Source organism: Ochotona curzoniae, unplaced genomic scaffold (assembly GCF_017591425.1).
Source record: "Ochotona curzoniae isolate NIBS_2020 unplaced genomic scaffold, NIBS_Ocur_1.0 scaffold_4701, whole genome shotgun sequence".
Taxonomy (NCBI): domain Eukaryota; kingdom Metazoa; phylum Chordata; class Mammalia; order Lagomorpha; family Ochotonidae; genus Ochotona; species Ochotona curzoniae.
In genome coordinates, this window is record NW_024467122.1 from 60,686,473 (window position 1) to 60,713,245 (window position 26,773).

Genomic DNA, 26,773 nt, shown 5'->3' on the forward strand with positions numbered 1-26,773 from the left:
TTGATTGTAGCACAACAGGTAAAGCCTCCACCTGCAATGATGGCATCCCTTATGGGCACCACTCGGAGACCTGGCTGCTCTACTTCTGATCTAGTTTTCTTCTAATGCACCTGGGAAAGCAGCAGAATTAGTCCAAGTCCTTGGGCCACCAGAGCCAGGGCTGGGTAGGCCAAAGTCAGGAAATAGGAACCCCATGCAGGTTTCCCACATGGGTGGCCAGAATCCAAGTATTTAGACCATCGTGGTAAAGTAGCTGCTCTCTTGGTGTAGTAGCAAGAAGCTGGATTAAATGCAGAGTATAGACTGGACTTAAGCCAGGCACTCTGATAAGGAATCGAAGTGTCCCAAGCATTAGCTTAACCCACTGTGATACTACAAGCTCTACAACCATCTGAACCTACCATTTGTATTTTTATTGAAAAGGCAGATTTACAGAGAGAATCTTCCATCCACGGTTTTACTTCCCCATTGTCTGCAATGGTTACAGATGTCAACTGGACAGAAATTTGGAGGTTTCCCCAGTGCTTACTGCTAACCCTAAAGCTTCTTGTCATGTCTCCTCTCCGCAGTGATAGCAATTCTAAAAATTGCCTTCCTACAAACTGTTTTCCTTCAGAAATGCTTTTCACAGTTTTCTGTTACCCTTAGGCAAAAATCAATTCATTGAAAACCAGCAAAATAAAGAATTAAATGAGTGAAGATCCAGAACCCAGAAGGGGCTGCCCAAGCTTTACTTTCTCACCACCTGAAAAAACCGTGAAAAGGCTTAATGGGAGAAAGTGACGCTGGGTAATCTCCCCAGGAAGGAAAATCATATCATATTTCTTACTCACCCAACCCTGTAACAAAAATTCAAGCTGCCAAGACTTTCACAATAAGTCATGCCTCAAGCTTTATGGCCTAATTTATGTTTTATCACAATTAACCAGAAGAATGTCGACATTTTAGTTCCTCATTATGCGGTGGTGTTCATTATTCTCTTATGAAGAGAAAGACAAGTTGGCGGGCACTTCCTGAACATTCACTCAGGCCTGAAGCTCTGTGTGGCATTTCAGGACACTTTCCTGGCCTACACAGGAAGAACAAATGGTGGTGTTTCCACTAACAACCACACCCTTTGCTAGTCCCACATTCCTACTCCCCACCCACAGCCTTCCTCAAAGACCTGCTTCAGCATGACCTCTACTGGGAAACTACCAGAGTGCTGTGCCCGGTGTGCCCGTGTTCATTACACAGCTGTGAGCCCGGCTCCAGGTGGTGCCCAGGGCTGAATGCTCACTCCACTGTGGATTAGCTGTCTGGCTGAAGTAGCTGTTGGAGTTCTGAAGTTACTGCATGTTGATGACCACGGTACGTATTTAATAGGACAAAGATGAAGAGTAAAGGAGTTAATGGAGTGATTCTCCAGGTACAGTATGGAGAAGCTACCTTGGCATCACCTGAGAATTCCTTACAACTACAAATTCTCAGGTCTGTCCCAGTTGGGGAAGCTGGGTACTTGGTGAGGCAGTTAAGACACAGGTTGAGATGCCCACATCTCATGTGTGTGGAAATGCCTGCACTTGAGCCCCATGTCCTGTGGTGCAGATGTTATTCTGTGGCTCAGTGTTCCCATCCAGAACTGCAGTAAGAACACACAGTCTACCCAAATCTTCCCATGGGGCCATCATGAAGATCGGTACCAACTATGTGAAATGCTTTGAAATCCACAGTGTGTCATACAAATAACATTAACATTCATTTAGAAAAAAGTTCCCATTGTCAAAACCACAAACAACCTTACATAAGCCCAAAATAGTAATTTTTAAGTACTACACATTTTTCAATAACTGCTTTTTAAAACATTGAAATAAAAGAGTTTAACATCACAGCCGTCTGTAATAGAGCACCTAGAGTTACAATAAAAGGAACAAAGAAGGAAAATGTGCATGTGAAAAATGTCATTTGACCAAGCGGCCTGATTCTTGATTGTTATTCATTTGATACGTTATAATCTCTCTAAAAAGCCAAGAAGAAGACTGAGATTTATTGTGCTGGGGAACATGTTTGCCAATACAGTTCTAGAGGGCCCGGTGTGGTGGCCTAGTAGCTAAAGTCCTCGCCTTGAATGTGCCAGGATCCCATGTGGGCGCAAGTTCTAATCCCGGCAGCCCGCTGCCCATCCAGCTCCCTGCTTGTGGCCTGGGAAATCAGTTGAGGACAGCCCAAAGCCCTGGAACCCTACACCCATGTGGGAGACCCAGAGGAAGTTCCTGGATCCTGGCTTCAGATCGGCACAGCACCGGCCATTGCAGTCACTTGGAGAGTGAATCATCAGATGTAAGATATTCCTCTCTGTCTCTTCTCCTCTCCTCCTCTCTGTATATCTGACTTTGCAATAAAAATAAATAAATCTTTAAAAATATATAAATATAGTTCTAGAAATTCACATGTTCTGACCCGAAAAGCACAGGAGCCAAGCACAGAAGCAAAAATGAAGCAAGTGGAGACTGATTTTGTGGTGTTGCAGTGCTGTGATGTAATAGACAAAACTACTGCTTGCATTGCCAGAATCCCGTGCAGGTGCCGGTTCAAGTCCTGGTTGCTCCACTCCCAATCCAGCTCCCTGCTAATGCGCCTGAGAAAAGCAGCAGCAGATGGTCCAAGCATTTGGATATGTGACACTCATGTGGAAGACCTGGATAGATCTCCTGGCTTAAGCTTTGGCCTAGCCCTAACCATTGCACCCAGCTGGGGAGTCAACCAGCAGGTGGAAAACCTCTCCCCTCTGGTGTGTGTGGGTGTGTGTGTGTGTGTGTGTGTGTGTGTGTGTGTGTGTGTGTGTGTGTGTGTGTGTGTGTGTGTGTGTGTGTGTGTGTGTGTGTGTGTGTGTGTGTGTGTGTGTGTGTGTGTGTGTGTGTGTGTGTGTGTGTGTGTGTGTGTGTGTGTGTGTGTGTGTGTGTGTGTGTGTGTGTGTGTGTGTGTGTGTACTCCCCAGACTGTGTAGGGGCGGGGGGATGGTGGGTGTGGGTGTGTGTACCCACCAGCTGGGGAGTCAGCCAGCAGGTGAAAAACCTCTCCCCTCTACCATGTGTGTGTGGGGTGTGTGTGTGTGTGTGTATGTGCATGTGTGTGTTCCTCCCCCTCTCTCTGTAACTCCCTCCAACAACTAAATCAATATTTTTTAAAAATAATAAAATGTAATAGGGTGGGTATAGGCCATTTACCTGTTAACACAATCTCCTTTTATGCCATAACTATTTATGATTCCAGCACAGTTCAAGAGTGGGTAGCATGCAATAGACAAGCAGACTCTTGGTTTATATTTTCTCATCTACACAATGAGGCTAAAAGTTCCCCCAGCAGAACAAATTGAGAGATTGCATATCAGGCGACACCTTGTACCTGGAGCACAGAAAATGCTCAGCAAATCCAAGTCAATTACAGCACATTTTTGCCCAATTTTTGTTTGCCCCTAGACTTAGACATCTTGCTGCTCTCAACAGCACTTGCACTAGGAGTGCCTTCCTGACAGGCTACAACAGAAGCAGGACAACGGAGGACATCACGGGAGGCAGGGAAACAGTTCACACTTACTTATCCAGTTTCTGACATTGAGGAAACTTTGTTCATTTGTCAAATCAAAAAGCAGAAGAAAACCCATGGCATCTCTGAAGAAGGCTGTAGTCAGGCTACGGAACCTGAGGACAGAAAAGCAGAGTGGTCACCAAAACCATGCCCTTCCCCTCCTGCTTCCAACACCACATGAGATGCACCGCCTTCAGCCACTTTCAAAACTTCACCACTGTTCAAAAGAACAAATTCCATACTGAGAGTCCCAAATCAGACAGCACAGTTACTTATCACTTCTATAAATATATGTGTGGACAAATCGTGTGACTTGAAAAAGCAGCCAGCTGGACAGAGATGACAAGAACTAGCCTGAGCCAAGAATGCATCATGCGAGTATGAGCTAATTAGGCCAAAAGTGCTTGCAGTGTAGGTTTGTCCTCTGTGAAAGTTGACTTGAGATGACAATGCCATCCAGGATCGTTGAACTTGTCTCTACAGTATTCTCTTTTCTCTGACAACCATGACTTTGCCAGCAAGCTGGGAACTGTACAAAGACCCTACCCTTTCTCCATACTCTATTTTCCCAGATTCACCCTGCTACTTCTCCTGTCCTTTCCTCCCCACCCCTCTGCTCTCTGTCCTTTCCCCTCCCATCCCTTCTCTCCCTTCAACAGTTTCCTCTCACGATGCCCACACACAAAGTTTGGGACTGACAGGCCAGCTCCAGAGAAGAAAGCATTGCTATAAATCTGTTATCCAAAATACTAAACTTTTCTGAAATACTTTCAACCCCTGGTTTTACTAAATGGGTTTCTTATCTTTCTCAGATCTTGCTGAAATAATTACAAATGAAATAATGGGATTTCCAGAATGTACTTCCAAACATGAGGGCAGTGCAGTGAGGAAGGGGAACACACGAGATGAGATTGGTCAAAGCCCAGTAACGGTTACAACTGTATGAGTGCAAGGGGTCAGTACCCAAGCTATGGAAGTTTTCCCTAACAAGTGTTCACAAACAAGAACTGTCCAAGGGGCCCGGCGCAATGGTGCAGTGGTTAAGGCATGCCCGGGATCCCATATGGGCGCCGGTTCTATCCCGGCAGCCCCGCTTCCCTTCCAGCTCCCTGCCTGTGGCCTGGGAAAGCAGTCAAGGACAGCCCAAAGCTTTGGGACCCTGCACCCGCGTGGGAGACCCGGAAAAGCTTTGGGACCCTGCACCCGTGTGAGAGACCCAGAAGAGGCTCCTGGCTTCAGATTGGTTCAGCTCCAGCCGTTGTGGCCGCCTGGGGAGTGAATCATCGGACGGAAGATCTTCCTCTCTGTCTCTCCTCTCTGTATATCCGCCTTTCCAATAAAAAAATAATAAAAATAAATCCTTAAAAAAAAAAAAAAAGAACTGTCCAAGGAAGCTGTGAGAGAAATCAGAAGTTCTAGCTAACTAAGAGCAACCGCTCATCATGATTCCACATGACTTCTTTTGGTCAGGCAGCCTCCGGCCGTATGAATTCTTTCCAACAAGATTTCCCCCAACAGGTATCAGAACTGAGCCTCCTCGGAGGCTCAAATGGAACAGTGCACATGGAGGAAATGATGGTCCATCAGAGCCTATAAAGGACACCTGGTACCACAACAGAAGACCCTAAGTTGGACTATGTCAGCCAGTGGATTCTGGAGAGATTTCATCATGCTTGGAATGGAGAGATTGGCAGCAATTCAGAGCTGTTGAACTATCAAAACTGCATGAGCAGTGCCCTTGGAGCATGCCCCAAGGTGGGAACCCTGGGATGGGGTAGGAGGTTGTGGGGCCTTCTCCCTTTGAATCCCTCCTTACCCTAGATACACACACACACAAATGTGGAAACAATGGTCTTATCCACTTTCTTGTAACCCTTGACTCTTTGTTTCCTAATCAACTATGCAAAGTTTATCAAAATTTTAAAAAATATATGTTCCCCATTAGTTTTACATGCACACACACACACAAAAAAAAATTGTGCATGTGACATTACAGCTTTCTTGTGGTTGGTTGGATAGGTAGCAAAAACAAATGAAGAAAGAAAAAAAAAATACACGAGAAGGTCCAACAAGGAAAAGGATTCATTTTTAGTTCCCTTTGACGTTGGATGAAATTAAGCCACCACTATCATCTCGGACAGACAGATTTCCTGCGATTCTCACAGCATATCTTATCCAGGTGCAACTCCACTGATTGGCTAGCCGTGGGGGGCTCAGGTCACGAAATGAGCAGCTAACTGAAGATAGCTTACCTCTCCTGCCCAGCTGTGTCCCATAACTGCAGGTGGATTCTCTGGCCTCTGCCAACCGCTCCATCAGGCCCATTGGCCCTGTAGACCTAAAGCAACCAAGTGAAAGACAAAGCAACTTCTGAGACCAGTGAACTCTTCTCATGCTGTACGAACTCCAAAAGCATTTAAACTTCCAAACAGAATCCCTTCTGAAATACAACTTTGTTTTCCACATCACATGATTGTATTTGCTTGATGTAATAATTTTTATTAAAATGTAGCTATTTTATAAATGGCACAATAGCATGGTAGTTAAAGTCCTCACTTTGCACATGCCAGGATCCCATATGGGCACCAGTTCTAATCCCGGTGGCCCTGCTTCCCATCCAACTCCCTGCTTGTGGTCTGGGACAGCAGTTGAGGACAACCCAAATCCTTGGGTCCCTGCACCCACATGGGAGACCGGGAAGAGCTCCTGTCTCCTGGCTTCAGATTGGCTCAGCTCCAGCCACTGTGGTCACTTGGGGAGTAAACCATCGGATGGAAGATCTTCCTCTCTGTCTCTCCTCTCTGTGTACCTGCTTTTCCAATAAAAATAAAAATAAATCTTTTTTAAAAAAAAAAAAAGATTTTAGGGTTAGCTTGTCAGTTTCTATACCAGATTTTGATAAGGTTGAGATTGAACCTGTTGATCAATATGGGCAATATTGGCATCCTTATAATATTGCCTTCTGACCCATGTGCAGGATTTTCCATTTATTTAGATCTCTTAATATTTATCCCAATGTTTTGTGATTTCTAATGTATAGTAAGTTTTATACATTTTTGTTAAGTTCCTAAGTATTTCATTTTTCCACACTATTGTAAATTTGATTTGTTTTCTTAATTTCATTTTGAAATTGTTTATTGACATTGCAAAAAAATGCAATTTGTGAATTCAGCTTATGTATTGCACTTGTTTATTATTCACTCCCCAGGCGGCCACAACGGCTGGAGCTGAGCCAATCTGAAGCCAGGAGCCAGGTACTTCTCCAGGTCTCCCACGCGGGTGCAGGGTCCCAAAGCTTTGGGCTGTCCTCGACTGCTTTCCCGGGCCACAGGCAGGGAGCTGGTTGGGAAGCAGGACTGCCAGGATTAGAACCGGCGCCCATATGGGATCCCGGGCATTCAAGCCAAGGACCTTAACCACTGCGCCATTGCGCCGGGTCCAAGCCCTAAAATCTTAACAAGATTTTAAGAGATTCAAAACTATCCAAAAAGAACAAAGTTAAAAGATTCTTTATCTTCAGTTTCAAAACTTACTGCAAAGCTATAGTAACCAAAATACTATGGTAACATAATAGGATAGAAATGGATATGAAGTGGGGATTGAATACTTGGCACAATGGTTAAATCACCATTTGGGAAGCTTGCATGCATCACAGTGCCTAGGTTTAAGTCCTACCTGTGCTCTTGATTCTAACTTACATTATTGTGTACCCTGGAAAACAACAGATGATGACAGCACAAGTTCTTGGGTCCCTGTCATTCATCTGGGAAACCTATATGAAATTTCAGGTTCTTGGTTTGGTCCTGGCCAATCCCTGGCTGTTGTAAGCATTTGGAGGGTGAACCAACAAACATATGCCCTCCTACATACACACATGTGCCTGTGTGCTCTCTCTCAATTGCTCTCCTTCCTCCCTTCTTTCTTTGCTTCTCTCTCCCTCTCTCTTTTTCAAATAAAAGTGAAAATAACTAATTAAAAGCAAACAAAATTCAGATGGATGGAATATAATTAAGAGTCAAGAAATAAACTCTTAAATTATGGTCAATTGACTTGCAACAGAAGTATACAGAAGAGTATCAAGACAATTTAGTAGGAGAAAGTATATGCTTTTTTTCAAAAGATTTATTTATTTTTGTTGCAAAGTCAAATATACAGAGAAGAGGAGAGACGGGAAGATCTTCTGTCCAATAATTCACTCCCCAAGTGACCGCAATGGTCAGAGCCACGCCAATCTGAAGCCAGGAACCAGGAACTTTCTCCAAGTCTCCCACACGAGTGCTGGGTCCCAAGGCTTTGGGCTATCCTCAACTGCTTTCTCAGGTCACAAGCAGGGGTGGGGCTGCTGGGATTAGAACCGGTGCCCATATGGGATTCCAGCACACTCAAGGCAAGGACTTCAGCTGCTAAACCACCATGTTGGGTCCAGAATATTCTTTAAACCAGATGATGTTGGGACAACTGGATATCCACATTCAGTGAAAAGATGTTGAACCTCTGTTCACAGACAGGCACACACACCCACAAAAGTGGAGCACAGAGCCAAATGTAACAGCTAAAATCATTCACCTATCATATTCATCAGAGACACAAGCACACTACCTTGGACCCCAGTCTAATTCTTTCAGTGGCCTTTCATCCTTTCCCTATTTCCAATATATTTATAAGCATATTATAATGGAATATCCTAATCCTATATGCAATGTAGACAATGTAGACAAGGATGACTGCAATCAAGTAGAAAAGAACAACCGCTGGGAAGGATATGAAGACACCACAGCTCTCCTATGTTACTGGTCAGAACATAAACCAGGACAGCATCTTTGGGAAAACACAGAAATCCCACAGAAGTGAAGCATCCAGCAAATCAATTCCATTTCTAGGCATATATTTAAGAGGACTGAAAACAGGTGTCTACACAAAACTGGTATATAAATATTAATATAAGAATTACAACAGTTGCAAAGAAACAATCCACATGTCCATTAACAAATGAGTAGACACACAAAATAAGGAATATCAATACCATGGAATATTGTTTAACCATCAAAGAAAGGAAGTAGTGATATGTGCTACAGCATGGTTGAACCTTGATAACACAGTAAGTAGAAGAAATCAGGTAAAAGACTATGTATTACATGATTCTACTTCTATACGTCCATCATACTGCCTGGATTGAACACAACACATTTTCTTACATGCCCTCTAATTTTTCTATCTTAATCTTTGTCCTTCTAATTCCTACAAAGTAAACTGAACTGACAATGTTGATTCAGAGATTACATTTTTAAGTAGAAGGATGTAGGACTCACCACTCTCTTTTCCCTGAAGTCAATGCCCACTGTCGTGATGAATTTGGAATTGAATTTTCCATCTGTGTACTGGTAAAGCACACTGGTCTTTCCTACTCCAGAGTCTCCCAAAGCTAAAAACTTGATGAGGTAATCATAGTCTCCATCAGACATGATGAAGGATCAATGATGCACCTGTAAAAGACAATTTCATAATTTCAAAATATCCATTCATAGGGTAGAAATTTAGTATACAATTCAGAAAGTACTTCTTTTTTTTTTTTCATTAAGTACTTCTAACATCTGCATTCCCAGGGGTTCCTTGCAAAGAAGGTTGCATAATGCTCACTGCTGCTGAGGACCTAATTACTTGTTATAAGAGATGCTAAGGTTACAATAAATAACCAAGAATTTAGCCTTTTTAAAAAAAAAAAAAAAAAGGTTGATTTACTTTTATTTGAAATGAAGTTACAAAGAGAGGAGAGAGAGAAATCTTCAATTTCCTGGTTCACTCCCCAAACGGCCATCATGACCAGAGCTGAGCTGATCCAAAGCCAGGAGACAGGAGCTTATTCCACATTGCCCACATAAGTATAGGGGTACACGGACCTGAGCCAACCTCCAGTGCTCTCCCAGGCAATAAGCATGGAGCATAGCTGGAAGTAGAGCAGCCAGGGCTCTAAGTGGAGGAGCACATTGGCGCCACAGATGACACATTTACCCACGATGCCTCGGTGCTGCCCCAAGTTTAGTCTTAATTTAACATACATACTCTATTATTATGGCAAAATTTCCAAAAGAGATAGCACGAAGACAATAGTCACTAAGTCATACCACCCAACCATACAGAATAAAAACAAATAAAAGAGGAAGAAGAATGTTACAGGAAACAGTAATAATTCGTATAGCAGAAGTTGTTCCAACTGCCTCTTTGGGTCAGCCACCTTCGCTGGATCCTTGGCTTTTCCTTTTTTACTGGCACAACTGGATTGATTTGGAGACCGTCGTTCTACTACTAAGGGCTCATACACCTACACTTATCATGGTGTACCTTAACACTTCAAGGCTGACCAAAAAATCTGTTTTTATCTGTAACACCTACCAAGGAGACTTTTGCTCCTTTGTAATTGGCCCTTTTCAATATTTTGTTTTTATCCTATAATAAAATTAAAATGCTAATAAATTCGCCATGAAAATCAGAAAGATAACCAACTCTCCCATAATCACTAACAACCTGACTTGCCCATTCCAACACCTGCATCTCCTAGTCCCACATACAAACAGGGTGCCCTTCCCCAGATGTGCTACTTTCCTTTTCACATCATCCTTTTCACACGTTCCATAACCACAAACTGCTGTAAAACTTGAAGTTTGCTATACGATCACCATAAAGATAGAAAAGAACTCAGGGAAGGACTTGATGGATTATCAGGACCATCTCCTCCACCCCATCCTCAACTTGGTGACTCACCTTTTTTCTCCAAAGTCCTTTACGTTGGACCGCAAGAGCCCCTGCAGTGTACTTGCTCAGAATGCCTTGGCGCATGCCTGGAACCTTATACTTCAGATATGGCTGGCCAATCAACCAGGGCAGAGCCTCTACAAACATTCTTAACTCTATTTGCACACTATAAAGAGTGACACTTCACAAATGATGACTTGCCTATGTTAATTGGCAGTATAGGCCACCAGTATCAATGATGTATAGTCACTCCCCAACCCAACACAGTTCACTTACAATTTTTCGACTTTACCGAGATACAAGAGTCATACACACACAGGGTAAATTTTACTTCAAATTTTGATCTTTTCCCAGGTTAGCAATAAGTAGTCTGAGAGTCTTAAAATTGTGCAGGCAGGAAGCCACAGCTCCAAGCTACTCCCACAAGACTGAGAGTGAACAATGGATACTATACAGTGGAGTGTGGAGCTAAGCTACAACGCTCAGCAGGTTAGGGGCCTTGATTGTATTTTTGTGATATTTGCAGCTTACAACGGATTTAGTCAGGAGGTACTTCCATCAAAAGTCAAGGGGCACCTGTGTAGCAATTCCTCTCCTGATGATAATTACACAGGTACTCTAGCACTCACAGCACGTCATCCAGTGCCAAGTTATTTAGTGATGAGAGCTAAAAGAAAAAAAAAAAAAAGAAAAAAGAAAAACCAAGCCCAGGTAAAATGCAATCATCTGGGGAGGTGAAGCAACTTCAGTGCTGTAACAAGGGTGACCCAAGAAGACATTGTGGCTGCTTTATTTCCTCTTCACTACTTGTGATAAACACTTGTCCATTTTTATAGCTGTGCTTTTATCTTTTAAAGACAGGAGAAAATGCTGCAACCAAGTCCACAAATGAACATGAGTTTTCTATTCTTTAAAAATACATATATATACAGGCCTGGCGGCATGGCCTAGTGGCTAAAGTCCTCGCCTTGAAAGCGCCAAGATCCCACATGGGCACTGGTTCTGATCCCGGCGACTCCACTTCCCATCCAGCTCCCTGCTTGTGGTCTGGGAAAGTAGTCGAGGACAGCCCAAGGCTTTGGAACCCTGCACCTGTGTGGGATACCTGGAAGAAATTCCTGGATCCTGGCTTCGGATCGGCATAGCATCGGCCGTTGGCTGCTTGCAATCAGGTGAAGTCATCTATAAAACTGGATTGTTTTTGCTCATACATACTGCTATAATCCAGTTTGAAATAGCCTTAACTGATGAGTTATTGGCCCTGAGACTTAGATCTGCAGGGTTCCATTGTTTTAAAGATTTATTCTTTATTTATTTGAAAGAGTTAGAGAAAGGCGTGAGGAGGTTTTCCAAATACTGGTTCACCTTCCAAATGTCCACAATAGTCAGGGCTTGACCATGCCTGGTACTAAGTGCTGCATCTGGGTCTCCTTCACGAATAGCAAGGACCCAAGCACTTACACAGTCCTCCATTGCTTTCCCAGGTGCATCAGCAGAGAGCTGAAGTGCAAGTGGAGCAACTGGAAACAGAGCAATGCCCCTATGTGATATAGACACTGCATGTGGAATCTTAACCCACTATGTCACAGTGATGGTCCCTCCAAGTTTCCATTCTATCAAAAAGAAAGATGAAATCCACTACCTCACATCATTCTTCAGAAGAGGAAAGGGGGTGTGGTTTATGCAGTACCCAGCATAGTACCTCGTGCAGAGTGGGTACTTGGTGTTCGCACAGTGCCTAGCACAGTGCCTGGTGCAAAGCGGGTATCTGGTGTTTGTCAGCCCCCACCCTTCTACCCTGCTCTGCACTGACTCTGAAAACCTAGAACAGAACTTTTTGTGTTAAAGATATACTTCTTTACCTAAAAGGCAGAATTTCAGAGATGGAGAAACACAGAGATTGAGACAGAAAGATCTTTCAACCACTGGCTTACTTCTCCAAGGGCCACAATGGTCCAAGTAGGGACAGACTGAAGACACAATGCTGGCCTCAGATTAATTTACTTTTTTTCATTTAACTTGAAAGGTACAGAGACACAGAGATAATGACAGAGATCTTGCAACAGCTGACTTTCTCCCTAAATACTCGTAACAGGTAGGGCCAGGCAGTGACAGATCCAAGAGCCCAGAACTCAATCTGGGTCTCCTTACATGGGGGCAGGGACCCAAGGACTTGAGTCATTCCTTGCAACCACCAGAATGCACATTAGCAGAGAGCTGGATCAGAAACAGAGCTGGGACACAAACCCAGGCACCAGGGTATGGGATTCAGACATCCCAATCAACTTTGGAGTCACTGTACCAGGGACCAGAGTTATGGCACAGTGGGCAAAAACACAGCCTGTAAAGCCAGCATCCCATATGTTGCCAGCTTGCATTCAGATGTTACTCCCTGCTAAAGCCCTGGAAAAAGCAACAAAAGATGACCAAGTGTTTCAGTGCTGGGGTCCTTGTCACCCCGGTAGGACATCTGAAAGAATCCCAGGCTCCTGGCTTTGGTCTTGTGCAGCCTTGGCAGCTGTTCTCACCCAGGGGGTGAACCAGCAGATGAGCGATCTCTCTGTCCCTGTCTTTCTAATAAACACATTTTTAAAACAGTCACATTAAAAGAGATTATAACTATAAAATTATTTCTAAAAGATCTAAAATCACTTTTACCATAACCAGATCTAAGCAAAATTTGTAAGTTGAATTTCAATAGCTTTAATTAGTTCAGACTGGTTTTGGCTAGCCCAAATAGGTTCTGAACTGAACAAAAAAGTGAGTACCTCAAAGATGTTTTGATTGATTCAGAGTATAATTAGTGGAATCCAGTTGATTCTGATTAATTATATCTACTTCCAATTGGGTCACACTTGCTCCAGTTTTACCAAACTGCTCGCAATTAGGTGAAGTCATCTATAAAACTGGATTGTTTTTGCTCATACATATTGCTATAATCCAGTCTGAAATAGCCTTAACTGATGAGTTATTGGCCCTAGCAGTTAAGACTTGAATTGAGATGCATACGTCCCACACTGGTGAGCCAGGTGTTGACTCCCAGCTCTACTCCTAATTCCACCTTCCTGCTAATGAATACTAAACCAACACTAATGTCTCAAAGCATTGAGTCCCTATTATTCAGGCAGGAGAAATGGATTAAATTTCTGGCTCCTGGCTTTGCCCTCACCTTACCCCAGCAATTGCGGGCATTTAAAAAATGAACTAACAGATAGGAGCTCTCTGTCTGTCAAATTAGTGAACTTTAAAAATAAGTGGAACTATTTCAAACCAATTCCAAGATATCAAACACTCCAAGAGTTTAAGTAAAAACGACAATCAGAAGCACCAAAAAATTTATATCAAACTACTGAATTGACAAATGTCTGTATATTATCTCCACAGTAGACATGCTAGGCCCTAAGTCCAGTGGATGTCTACCTGGGAACACTCTGCTGTGGTGAATAGTAAAGCAGGTGGAGACAGGAGCCCCAGCAGAGACTATTCTGGTAAACAGAAGGAAAAGGCAAGACAAACAGCCTAGGCTCCCTGGATTGAAAGTTAATCTATTTTTAACTCAGGAATCTACCAGCCAAACATGAATCCACAATCCAACAAGACAGAGATTTCAACTGGGGGAATCTATCGGCAGACTTGGAGACTATGTAGAATTTGTACAAAATTTGTACAGAGTTAATACTGGCCTAACTGCTCTATGCTAACCGACATCAGAAAACTCCCTCACCCCCAAAAAACAAAAAAGTGCAAGGAAGTACACGGATTCAGGGACAGACTGAGTCTCAGAGTGGTGTCAGAGATTTTTCAAGATTTGAGCATAGCACTGATGGTGCCAGGCTCTTTAACCGAGCTTGTAGTCCAGCTAGGCAAAACCTGGTGTTAATGACATAATTCTTTCTTCAGAAAAAAAATTACTTGTACTGGAAAAGCAGATTTACAGAGAGAAGGAGAGACAGAGAAAGACTGTCCAACCTCTAGTTTACTCTACAAGTGGCTGCAACAGCCGGAGCTGAGGTGATCCAAAGCCAGGAACCAGGGACTTCTTCCAGGTTTTCCACGTGGGTGCAGGGTCCCAAGGCTTTAGGACGTCCTTGACTGTTTTCCCAGACCACAAGCAGGGAGCTGGATGGGAAGTGGAGCAGCTGGAACACAAACCAATGCCCATATGGAATCCTGGTGCATGGAGGGAGAGGATTTAGCTGCTGAGCCATTGTGCAAGGTCCCAATGGCATTTTTCTTTTCTTCATTCCTTCCTTTCCTTCATTTTTACTTAAAAGTCAGAGTTACAGAGAGAGAGAAAGCTAGAGAGATCTTCCATCCATCAGTTCACTCTCCAAATGGCCATAGTGGCCAGAGGTAGGCTTCTTCCAGGTCTCCTACATGGTGCAGGACACCAAAGCCTCAGCCATCCTCTACTGCTTTTCCAGATCATGAGTAGGGAGGTGAATCAGAAGTGTACCAGCCAGGACTAGAACTGGCACCCGTAGGGGATCACCGTGCCACAGTCAGGGAATTAGTCTGCTAAACAGTATCTTTTTTTTTTTAATAGAAAATACTCCCAGGCCACAGCAGACAGTCCTTCCAACTCCACACTGTAACCTCACATGTGGTTAGAATTAGGGTTACATATCACCACTAGGTGAAGACAACTAAATGTTAAATCTCAACTAATGACAGGTTTTTACATTTAGAAATGTTTAAATGTTGAAAAAATGTTTTCACATTATATTATTTGATACTCAGGTTCTAGGTGGCCTGGGGCCTATTTTCTAGAAAGAAAATATTCCAGTACTCAAAGATATCAAAATATATCAATTATTTTTAGGTTCATATTTTAGAGTAGGAATGAAGATTAAAAATACACAATGCCAGAATTTGGCAAATGGGGCAACTGGATTATTCCTTGTACATACCCCTTTCCTGTATATACTCTAGTCCCTTAAAGCTTGGGAAGCCGGTTCTCCACGTGTGTCAAGTGCCTCACACACAGTACCACAGCAGTCCTCATCGCAGCCATGGAAACAGATTAGGAATCACATACACAAGCATCTCCATGCTGTTCTCTCTCAGGTGCTACTGAAAGGGGATAAGTAATTAGGTCTTGGCCAAGCTTTCCACAAGTTGGCATGGGCACAATTCCTAAGCATTATAAACAGGAAAAAAAAAAAACATAGACTAAAAAGCACAGACTCTAAGACTAAATCACCCAGATTAGAACCTAGACATACAGCTTTGGAACTTTGGGAAATATATTTAACTTCTTTGTCCTTGAGCTCCTCCAGGTAAATGTAAGTGATACTCTATGTTATGGTATGTGTGCCTTTTTTTTTTTTTGGTAAAATGAGAATAATGTCCTATTTTATTTTATCAATTCTGGTATGCATATATTTTCTTCAATTTCTTTAAAATTGGCATGCAGTGGGCCCAGCGCAGTGGCGCAAGTGGTTAAGGTCCTCGCCTTGCATGCCCGGGATCCCATATCGGCGCCGGTTCTATCCCAGCAGCCCCGCTTCCCTTCTAGCTCCCTGCCTGTGGCCTGGGAAGGCAGTCAAGGATGGCCCAAAGCTTTGGGACCCTGCACCCGCGTGGGAGACCCAGAAGAGGCTCCTGGCTTCGGATCGGCATAGTATTGGTCATTGCGCTCACTTGGGGAGTGAATCATTGGATGCAAGATCTTCCTCTCTGTCTCTCCTCTCTGTATATCCGTCTTTCCAATAAAAAAAAAAATAATAAAAATAAATCTTTAAATAAAATTGGCATGCAGCCCTTCACCACAAGACACAGTGTAACTGCTATCCTTGTTGTTGCTATTTTGACAGCTCCCTTCTGCTTTTTCCTCCAATGTCTCCTCTGGCAGGGATGGCCAAAGCCATGAGCTAGGAATTCAACCAGGGCTTCAGCATGGTGGGGGCAGGAATGCCATTACTTGAGCCATCTTTGCTGCCTCCCAGTGTGCACATTAACAGCAAGTTGGAACCCAGAGTGGGAGTAAAGCTCTGACCCAGGTAGTCTGCTGTGCCATTCAGGTATGTTATCCAGTATTTTAACCAGTAGGCTCCCCACCTATCTTTCCATTACTGCTATCAATGAGGTGTCACTGAAGGTGAAATTGTGTGAGATGCTCTGCTAGCATCATCTGTAGAGATCAAGAATGCACCACCAACACATTGGATTGGATGAAGCACAACAGTACAGTTGTCTCAGAGTTGTTGTGAGAGATGAGTCAGAGTAAACATACAAAGTTCAGAACCACCCCAGGAATTCCTGTCTATGAGTGGCTACCAGCAGCAGCATCTAGCACCTAACTTCCCTAAGTCAGTATGCAGGCAATTTTCCTTCCTCTCCCATAATTCAATAAACTCCTGAAACTAAACAAACAGACAAATAATTAAATAAATAAGGGCCTGTTAAGGGCACTTTAACCCAAGGTTACAAATATAAACTCTGTATCTGCTTGATAAAACAGTAGTTAAATATCTCAAGGAACTATTTGCTAGAAATCAAAAATAGCTGTAATTCAGGACATGCAGAAAGACTTGGCTTATTCGGCTCACTTCTATCTTTCTTCCTTCCACAAATATTTTTTCAAAGTACTCTCCACCCTTACTCTCATCAGATTAACAATAGAAAGCAAGGAACACCCACTTCCTCAACAAGTACTGTGTGGTGATAAATGACTGGTGAGAGAAAGTCAATGATCTTCTTCTTTATTTTAAAAATATAACTCATATTGCAACTGTTTTTGGTGAATAAGATAGTAGAGGGTAGTTTTAGACAAGAACAAAAGCAAAGATCTCCTTCCCTCTACGCTCCCCTCTCCCCAAGCAACTGTTGCCTACATTGTCCAAAAAGCTTTATATCTAAGTCAATCATTGACTCCAACTTTAAGATCTCATTTCATGAGGCAGAACCATTCTAAAACTACTCTGGATAAATCAGTCTTTATTTTTTTTTAAATCCAATAATCCCTTTATCACACATATTTAATACAAAGACTAAAAGAAAGAATAGGAATAAAATTAAGTGAACAGTTATCATGTACCATAAATACTACTAGACATTTTATTCTATCCACTCATCAATCTTAATGAAAATCCACTGCCTTTAAAAAGCTTATACAAAATGTGGTGCTTTGCACGATCCTGTCCAAATTCTTGAAGCCTAATTCCTTCAACTGCAAAATGGAGCTGGAAACATTGCCATCCTCACTGGGACGTTTTGAGAATTACACGAGACAACATACAAGCAGCTCTGAGCATACTACTTGCTGTTAGCTGTGCAATCATTAGAACTTGTTATTAAAAATTCTACTTCTTATGGATCACCAAATTCATTACTAGAAAAGTACACAACTTTTAAAACACATTTATTCTGAAAAAAAAATTTTTTTGTTTATTTGAAATAGTGACAGGGAGAGACAAAGAAAGGTCTTCCATCTGCTGGTTCACTCTCCAAATACCCGCAACAGTTGGAGCTGGCTTGGCCAAAGCCAGGTTCCCAGAACACCATCTGGTTCTCCCACACTGGTAGCAGGAACCATTAACCTGGTAGCAGGAACCATTATCACAGGCACATTAGCAGGAAGCTAGATCAGAAGCAGAATAGTCTCAACTGGAACTAGTACTGTGATACAGGGACACTGAAGTCCCAAGCAGCACCAAGCAGTGGCAACATCTACCCCGAACCAAGCTGCTGCAACACATCACCTGCTTCAGCCTACTCTTAGTGGAACCAACACCTGACCCTTTAGAAACTTTGATGTTTCACTTTCAACTCAGATGTAACTGCTTTTAAGGTCTCTATCCATCACAAAAGCTACTTGGACATTTAACCTAACAAAGAGTTTCTTATTAATCTGTGATTTTTGGCGATTTCACAGCTGTGAGTCAGATGAGGAAACTGAGGCCCAGCCAAAGCAGGTGATTTAGATCAGGTTGGGTTTGAAGCTGGGCCAGATTTCATGTCTCCAATCCAGATGGAGGTCAGAAATATCCATTGGCTCCAGTATGCTTTCCTTCAGGGTTAGGAACCTCAGTCCCAGGTGCGTTGACCTGGGCGTCAGCAGCTACAGTGATGAATGACTTTCTGGAGCTGGACTCAGACACTGGAGCACGCCCTTGCAGTCCATCTTTCACAAAGTAACTTGTCCTGCTGGGTTCTCCCAAAGAAATAAGTCATTATAAGTGAAGGTCTTGTCTGCTTGCTGCTGAACATAGCAAATCCAAGAGAAACTATCTCTGCTCAAAACTCATACCATCTCCCATAAATCCTTTTATGTCTGTGTGTGTGTGTGTGTGAAGTCATGGTTATTTCCCCCGCCCCCTGTAATTCTGATCAGCCCATTAGTACTTCTTAATTCTAGATTTTCCCTTTCCACATCTTGCTCTTCATAAGGATGTGGCTTCTACTCCTCTCATTCATCCCTTCATTCAACAAATCCATATGCAATGCCTGTTACACAGTTGGTGCCAATGTACCACAGGGAGCCAGTGAGATGACACCAACCATGGGAAATGTATTTTCACACTCCTTCTCTACCTGATACTTAACATTGCTAGCTGTTTCCCAGTCTAAGCTCCCCTAACAACTGTTGTGCCTTGGAATTTTCAAATAAGTTAATCTTTCTGAGTACTTAAAAAAAAATTTTTAATAAGATTTATTTATTGGTCTGGCATGGTATCCTAGCAGGTAAGTCCTCGCCTTGCACATGCAATGATCCCATATGGGCAGCAGTTCACATCCCAGCACCCTCACTTCCCATATAGCTCCATGCTTGTGGTCTGGAAAAGCACATGAGGATAGCCCAATGCCTTGGGACCCTGTATCTGCATGGGAGGCCCAGAAGAAGCTTTTGGCTCCTTGCTTTGGTTTAAGATTTTTTTAAAACTGTAAAGTCAGATATACAGAGAGGAGGAGAGACAGAAAGAGCTTTCATCTGTTGGTTCACTCCCCAAATGGCTGCAATGGCCAGAGCTGAGCCAATCTGAAGCCAGGAGTCAGGAGCTTCTTTCAGGTTTCCCACATGGGTGCAGGGTCCCAAGGCTTTGGGCCGTCCTTGACTGCTTTCCCAGGCCACAAGCAGGAAGCGGAATAGGAAGTAGAGCAGGCAGGATACTAACTGGCACCCATATGGGATCTTGGGAGTGTAAGGCATGGAATTTTTAGCTACTAGGTTACCACCCCAGACCCTGTATTTTAAATTTTTTATTTATTTAATCTTATTTGAAAGTCAGAGAGACAGACAGAGGCAGACACAAAGGGATATTCCCTCTGTTAGTTCATTCCCCACAATGCCAACAACAGCCATAGGTGGGCATAAGCTAGAAAGCCAGAATTCAACCCAGGATTCCATGTAGGTGGCTGGGGTCCAAGTCCTTGAGTTATCACTGCTGCTTCCCAAAAGTACACATTAGCAGGAAGATGGATTCAGAAGCACTGCACACATGAGAGATCTCAACCACTCTCCCCAACGCCGACCCTAAACAGTTTAGACTTCGTCCGAAACATGGTGTGGCATCAATCAAAAATTAAATCCCCATTTTGGTGGTTCCCCGCAAAGTATGTGCATTCATCCCATGTTTGCCACACATGTACAAATTTGAAAAGAATAAAAACAAGATGCCCAACACAGAACAAGTAAGAAACTTTCTACAAGAGAAACTTGAGGCATATTATGAATTTTATACCTGAATATATTATGAATTTTTTAGAATGGTCAATAAAATATTACATTCAATATAATATTTAATATATCAACATACTGGCTACCTAAGATTCTTTCATTGTCTCCATTTAAACAAAATGTTAAAACTTCTAGCAGATGGGGACATCTCAACATACCAAGATCTTCAGGGAAAAAAAAAGAAAAACTAAGCTATATTCAAACTGTTGAATGAAACATGTATTTCCAAATGCTACCAAGACATCTAAACACATTCTTATTTTTACAAATTATTTTTACAAATATCCGAGAGAAAGATCAGAATGACGACAAAGTAGGCAGTCTCAATTTAGAAGTCAATCTCCTATTCGTGCAAAAAAAAAAAAAATTGTCCCCTCAGTGAGTGGAAAACACATTTACCAAAGCACTGTGTCTGAGAGAGCACTTTTAGTACTTTTTATTTTATAGATACAGGGTAACAGGAAATTGCGTAAATGAGACCCAATGGAATATGTCATTTAAAAAAATATAGGCAATGCGTGAGAAGTGGGAGTGGCTGTTTGAGGTGCTGAGTAATATCACAAATAACATGAGAGCAGCTTCAAGATGGACAAAACCATATTCACTACAGCCAAATGTCCAACCCTGGCCCAACATGCCTAAGGCCAATATGAAGCTGAGCAATCTCCAAGAATTTGATAATGTACAAATCTATATAGTCTATTCCCAAGCAGTGGCTACTTTTTAAAAGAAGATTTATTTTATTTTTATTTGACAGAGTTACAGACAGTTACGAGACACAGAAAGCGAATCTCCCAGCCTCTGTTTCACTTTTCAAATGATCACAATGACCAGAGCTGGGCTGATACAAAGCCAGAAGCTTCTTCTGGGTCTCCCACATGGGTGCAAGACCTAGTCACTTGGACCACCCTCCACTACTTTCTCAGGCCATTAGCAAGGAGCTAGATCAGAAGTGGAGCAGCAGCCAGGACTCTAACCAGGACCTATATGGGATGCGGGAACCACAGACGGAAGCTTGACCTGATACACTACAGTGCTAGTCCCAGTGGCTGGTGTGTGTGTGTGTGTGTGTGTACACATGGAAGAAACAAACGCAGCCAGGATCTCCCAAATTCAAATAATAGGACACTCACCACCCCCAAGCTGCCTGTCTAAAGTGAGTAGTGGGGCAGGCATTTGATAGAGTAGCTGGCTTGCTACTTGGAACACCCACTTCCAATAACAGAGCGCCTGGACCGGAATTCTTGCTCCACTTCCAATCTAACTTCCCACTAACGCACACTCTGGGAGGCAGCAGACGATCACTTAAGTACTTGGCCTCTGCCACCCACTTGAAGGATCTGCACTGAGTTCTGGGCTGCCCAAGCCCTGACAGTTGCAAACATTCAGAGATTGAACCACAGGATGGAAGACCTCTGCCTCCTTTCTCTATTTTTTTTTTTAAGTTTTATTTATTTTCTGGCCCGGCGCAATGGCGCAGTGGTTAAGGTCCTCGCCTTGCACGCCCGGGATCCCATATGGGCGCCGGTTCTGATCCCGGCAGCCCCACTTCCCATCCAGCTCCCTGCCTGTGGTCTGGGAAAGCAGTCGAGGATGGCCCAAGGCTTTGGGACCCTGCACCTGCGTGAGAGACCCGGAAGAGGCTCCTGGCTTCAGATCCGCATAGCATCGGCCGTTGTGCTCACTTGAGGAGTGAATCATCGGACGGAAGATCTCTCTGTCTCTCCTCTCTGTATATCTGCCTTTCCAATAAAAAAAAAAATAAAATAAATCTTTAAAAAAAAAAAGATTTATTTATTTTGGGCCCGATGGCATGGCCTAGCGGCTAAAGTCCTCGTCTGCAATAAAAATAAGCAAATATATATTTTTTAAATTTACTTATTTTGATTGGAAAGGCAGATATACAGAAAGGAGAGACAGAGAGAAAGTTCTTCTGTCCGATGATTCACTCCCCAAGTGAGCACAACAGCCAGTGCTACGCGGATCCGAACCCAGGAGCCAGGAACTTCTTTCAGGTCTCCCACGCGGGTGCAAAGTCCCAAGGCTTTGGGCCATCCTCAACTGCTTTCCCAACCACAAGCAGGGAGCTGGATGGAAAGTGGAGCTGCCGGGATTAGAACCAGCGCCCATATGGAATCCCAGCATGTACAAGATGAGGATTTTAGCCGCTAGGCTACCACACTGGGCCCCTTTCTCTCTTCTTAAAAAAATTTTTTAGACAGCTCTACATGGGCCCAACACAATAACTCAATTGGCTAATCCTCCACCTGCAAGCTCCACTATCCCATATGGGCACCAGTTCATGTCTTACCTGCTCTACTTCCCTTCCAACGTCCTGCTTATGGCCTGGAAAGGCAGCAGAGGATGGCCCAAAGCTTTGGGACCCTGCATGCATATGGGAGACCTGGAAGAAGCTCCTGGCTTCTGGCTTCGGATTGGCTCAGCTTCCATCATTTGGGAAGTAAAGCAAATGAAAAGATCTTCTCTCTGTATCTCTTTCTCTCTGTAAACCTGCCTTTCCAATAAAAGTTTATGAATTAAAAAACAAAACAAAAGCTTCACATGCCAGGTAGAAACGGTATGGCAGAGTCCACCATGATCAGGGCTCCCTGCTCACGCTGGAACATGTGCAGTGAGGCCTACGACCAGGGCAGCTCCTCGTTTGCATCCCGCCTGCCTAAAAACACTCATGCACCCCAACATGGAGTTTCAGTCTACTGGGCAAACAGTGCAAATCAAGGAGCAAACCCTTCAATTTGTGAGGGAGCCAGGATGCCTCTTTCACCCCAAGAAAAATCATGAATTGGAAGCAGCAAGACCTCCAAGTATAACAAACCATACAAACAAGCCAACCTCTCCAAACCGATAGTAAACTAAGACAGAGGTTCCCTTATCATTAACATCTTTTAAAAATGAGACAAGTGCTCTCTCTACATGTATCTTTCACACCACACACACAGATGTGTCTAGAATACGTAACACCCTGCCTCTGCAGACTCAACCACCCATGTGCTAAGACGCTGGTTTTACAGATGAACGATTTCTACAGTGCAAGGTAAGCATTGTCCTCCCTTGCCACACAGAGCACGGCTGCGCAGGTTTACTGTTCCTGACCAAGTTCTGCTGTCACTGCACATCTGCGGGGCTGTAAACAGCGAGCGCTCCCTCCCACTCCCAGCCCATCTGCAAGGCGAAACAGAGCCGGCAGCTCAGCACAAAGCTGCTAAGATGCATCAGAGAGACCTCCACCTCACAGCCCCATTGCTGTGCCCCAGCAGAATGCTGCTTAAGGTACACGTGGCTTAGTACAGCACAAACGACCTCTATGTCTTCACAGCTGCTTTTCATGCCCAGAGTCAAAACTCCATCCCACCACGCACAAGTTCTAATGACTGGACCATGTGTTCTGCTTGTAACCTCTCTATGCTCTTTTTCCTTTTCTTTTGTCCCCTTTTTCACTTTTTCTCTTTTTCCTTTTTTCCCCCTCTTCTGGCTTTCTCATGCCTCATCTCCAGGAATTCTTCCCAAATTTTAACTGGCACATGTGAAAGCTGAGCTTTCACAGACTAACACAGCTACTCAATGAGTCGACATTTTCCTGTGTTAACTAGGAGGCTCATATCCTGCTTTATCTTCATGGACTTTCACTTTTCATGTTTGGAAAACCACCACCTACCTGCCGCACGCTGTAAGCTGGAAACAGCCATTTCAGAAACCCGAGAGCTCCTCCATACTGAGCCAGTCCCGGTTTCAATGTAATGTTAATAGGAAAAGCAGCTTGTTGGTACAAGCCAATCATGGTTCACAACATGAGCAACTGTGAAGAGAGTCGTCATAGCAACATGAGTTCTCTAAAAGCAGTGAAAACGCCTCAGAAAAATTAAATTGCTTCCTGACATTTCAACGCCACTGAAAAGAGGGATGCTAGAAAAATCTCCCCTCTCCCTGGGTGTCGGAGGCTGTGGCCAGCGGGATCCAGGGCTTTCTGGTTCTCTCCCCTCTAAGACATTCACAGAATGCATTTAACTATCCCCTAAACATCAGAGTAAGATGCCTTCATATTAATATTAATATTATTTATTATTTTACTGATATTCATTGTTAGTCTTCAAAATTCCTTAATAAGTTGAATCCAAGGGTAAGAAATGAACCAAAATTCACTTTCTAGATAAGGTTTGATCAGATTCATCTGCTTTTCCAGAAGCTGTTTGTTTTTCCACCTATTCCTTGTACCTGGTCCTAAAACTGACAGTTTACATTTGTATAAGCGGCTGCTTAGAGGAAGGGGTTGCCCTGAGTTCATTTATGCAAAAAAGACTGCGCCACACCAAAGCACAGCAAGCCATATAATTTGTAGATAACCGTGTCAGATCACAGCTGACAGTTTCATTATTGCTGCTTCTGATTTCTAATTTCATTCCACTATAATCAGTAAAGGTGGTTTACAACACATCAACTTGGGGTGGGGGGGGGGAATCTTAAAATTTATAAATGTCTCATGTGAAACTAATCTGCTATCCTGTTTATTGCGTGTAAAATGACACACACTAATTCAAACCAATTTGGGGGGAGGGGGGTTCAAATGGATACATCCTTACTGATATACTCTATTGCACATACTTTTTCTTTAAAAAGAGAAAGAGATGTGTTAAAAAGTTGGATCAGGGTTGATGTTGTGGCACAGCACCCATATGGGGACAGGTTCAAGTCTCAGCTGCTCCATTTCAGACCCAGCACCCTGCCCACACACCTTGGAAAGCAGGAGAACATGGCACAAGTGCTGTGGCACCTATCACCCATGTTGGAGACCCTCATGAAGTTTCTGGTATCAGCCTGGCCCAGCTGTGGATGTTGTAGCCGACTGGAGAGTAAACCAATGGGTGGAAGCTCTCTCTCACATTCTGAAAACCCTGCCTTTTGAACAAATTAATTAATCTTTTTAAAACCTGATCATATTTATTTTCAGAAAATATACTAAAGAGTAGTAATGCCTTAAAGAGAGCGAATCTGAAGCACCAGCAATGATGAACGCTGTGGTCCTTATCCAGAGGCACCAAGTTGGGGGTTGTAAGCTGTGTTCTTTGGAAGCCTGACATCTGTTCAGGCAGTTCAAGAGTTCTATAAGCTTTTATTCAAATTTCCCTTTTCCCTTTATTGTTATTTTCAAGCTGGGGTAGAAAAACATATAGTTAAGTGGCACACACCAAACTTAGAAACCTCCAAACTGTTCACATACATTACTTGGCTAACTTATCTACATCTGCATTTAGTGCCTACACATTATCTCAAATTCTTATGTGTGTAAGCTAACTAAGAAAGTCATAGTTACTATTAATCTTTTTGCTTAATCGGAATGGAAGTTTGTGTTCACTCTTGTGATGTTATTTCAAAAAGCACCAATAAGACACAATAAGTGACAGCCAAAGCTCAGACGTATGTGTTCAACATCTGTTTGTTTTCATCCTGTTACAACAGTTGGCCAAGCAATAAGGGATGAACACAATATGTTGCATCATTACCCCTTATTATACATTACAGATCACTGTAGAGATTATTTTATGTTTAAGGAACTTCTTGTCTGATCTCTACAAAGACAACACAGCTTTTCTGAATTTGGGTTACCCCTAGTCTGCAGCACATTAGTGTCTTCACAACCATCTGGACATTCCTGGGTAGGATCTTGGGAAATGTACACATCAAGGCAGCAAACCTCTCGATGCCTCAGAATCTTGTCTGGTCCTGCTGGTTACATACATTCTTTAGTAACAAAACTGTCTTTTATCAGAATCTTACATGGTGACCTGACATACAAAACAGATTAAAGCAGAATCACTCTGAAGAAAAAAGTGAAGGTTAACGTTTTACTTCCCAGGATCTGTGCACCCTCTGAGGACCTAACAAGGCCTCTGGTGTATGCAGAGAGCCAGTATCAAAAGCTTCCCCTTCAGGTGGGCTCTGAATCTCTTCATTTGCCTCTGACTTTGTATGCTGAACTTCTTAGATTGATAGCTCATTTGTAAGACCTGCTAGGCTATTCTGTTGAGCATATCTTAAATACTACCTCTCAGGTCTTCCCGGTAAGACTGTTCTCAGTGGGAAGTGAAAACCTCAAGTGTGTTGGGTGTTCCTGATGAGTTCCCCAGGAGGGGCCACCAGGAGCTCGAGACAATGGACTGGATGACATGAAAACATCTCAGGGACAAGCACCATTGGGTGACTCCTGGTGAAAAATCATATCTAGAGCTGCCGGGTCCCGGGGTCCTGGAAGAATCCAGGCCAAGGAGGTTTGCAGAAAAGGAGCAAGAAGTAGCACCTACCTTGGGATAGGAAATCGTTGATGTTAAAGCTAGCAGTACAGAGAAGCCTGTAACCAGCTACACCAGCATTCCTTTCCTCTACCTAAACTGATGCCCTGTACCACAAGATGAGTCTTGATCTGCTCGAAAACCTACATTTTGAGGATCTGGCCTTGTGGTGCAGTGGGTTGAATCAAACTGTGTGCTACACCAGCATCCCATGTCGGAGAGCTTGTTCAAATCCTGGCTGTTCTGCTTCTGATCCAGTTTCCCATTAATGTACACACTTTGAGGGAGGCAGCCGGTAATGGCCCAAGTATTTGGGCCCCTGTCACCCATGCAGAGATCTAAATTCCCAGTTTTGCCGTGACCCAGCCCTGGCCATTGCAGTAACCTGGGGAGTGAACCAGTGGATCACTCTTCCTTCTCACTTTGTCTCTTTGTTTCTCCTTCTTTCCTTCCACCTCTCTGACTCTCCCTC

At 43.3% G+C, this 26,773-nt stretch overlaps 1 protein-coding gene across 5 annotated transcripts in view; it reads right to left on the reverse strand.

Annotated features, from left to right (window-relative positions):
* The window catches only part of RAB27A (RAB27A, member RAS oncogene family), a 77,068-nt gene that overhangs the window by 12,782 nt on the left and 37,513 nt on the right, over window positions 1–26,773 (reverse strand). For 4 of the 5 annotated variants that reach the window (XM_040969808.1, XM_040969810.1, XM_040969807.1 and 1 more), the window contains exons 3-5: window positions 8,877–9,050; window positions 5,820–5,905; window positions 3,577–3,680 (exon numbers count right to left, since the gene is read on the reverse strand). In XM_040969808.1, coding sequence (XP_040825742.1) covers window positions 3,577–3,680; window positions 5,820–5,905; window positions 8,877–9,029 — 343 coding nt within the window. In that variant the 5' untranslated portion in view covers window positions 9,030–9,050. Of the gene's footprint in view, window positions 1–3,576; window positions 3,681–5,819; window positions 5,906–8,876; window positions 9,051–23,672; window positions 23,814–26,773 lie in introns of all 5 variants that reach the window. The other variant, XM_040969809.1, reaches the window with a different exon arrangement.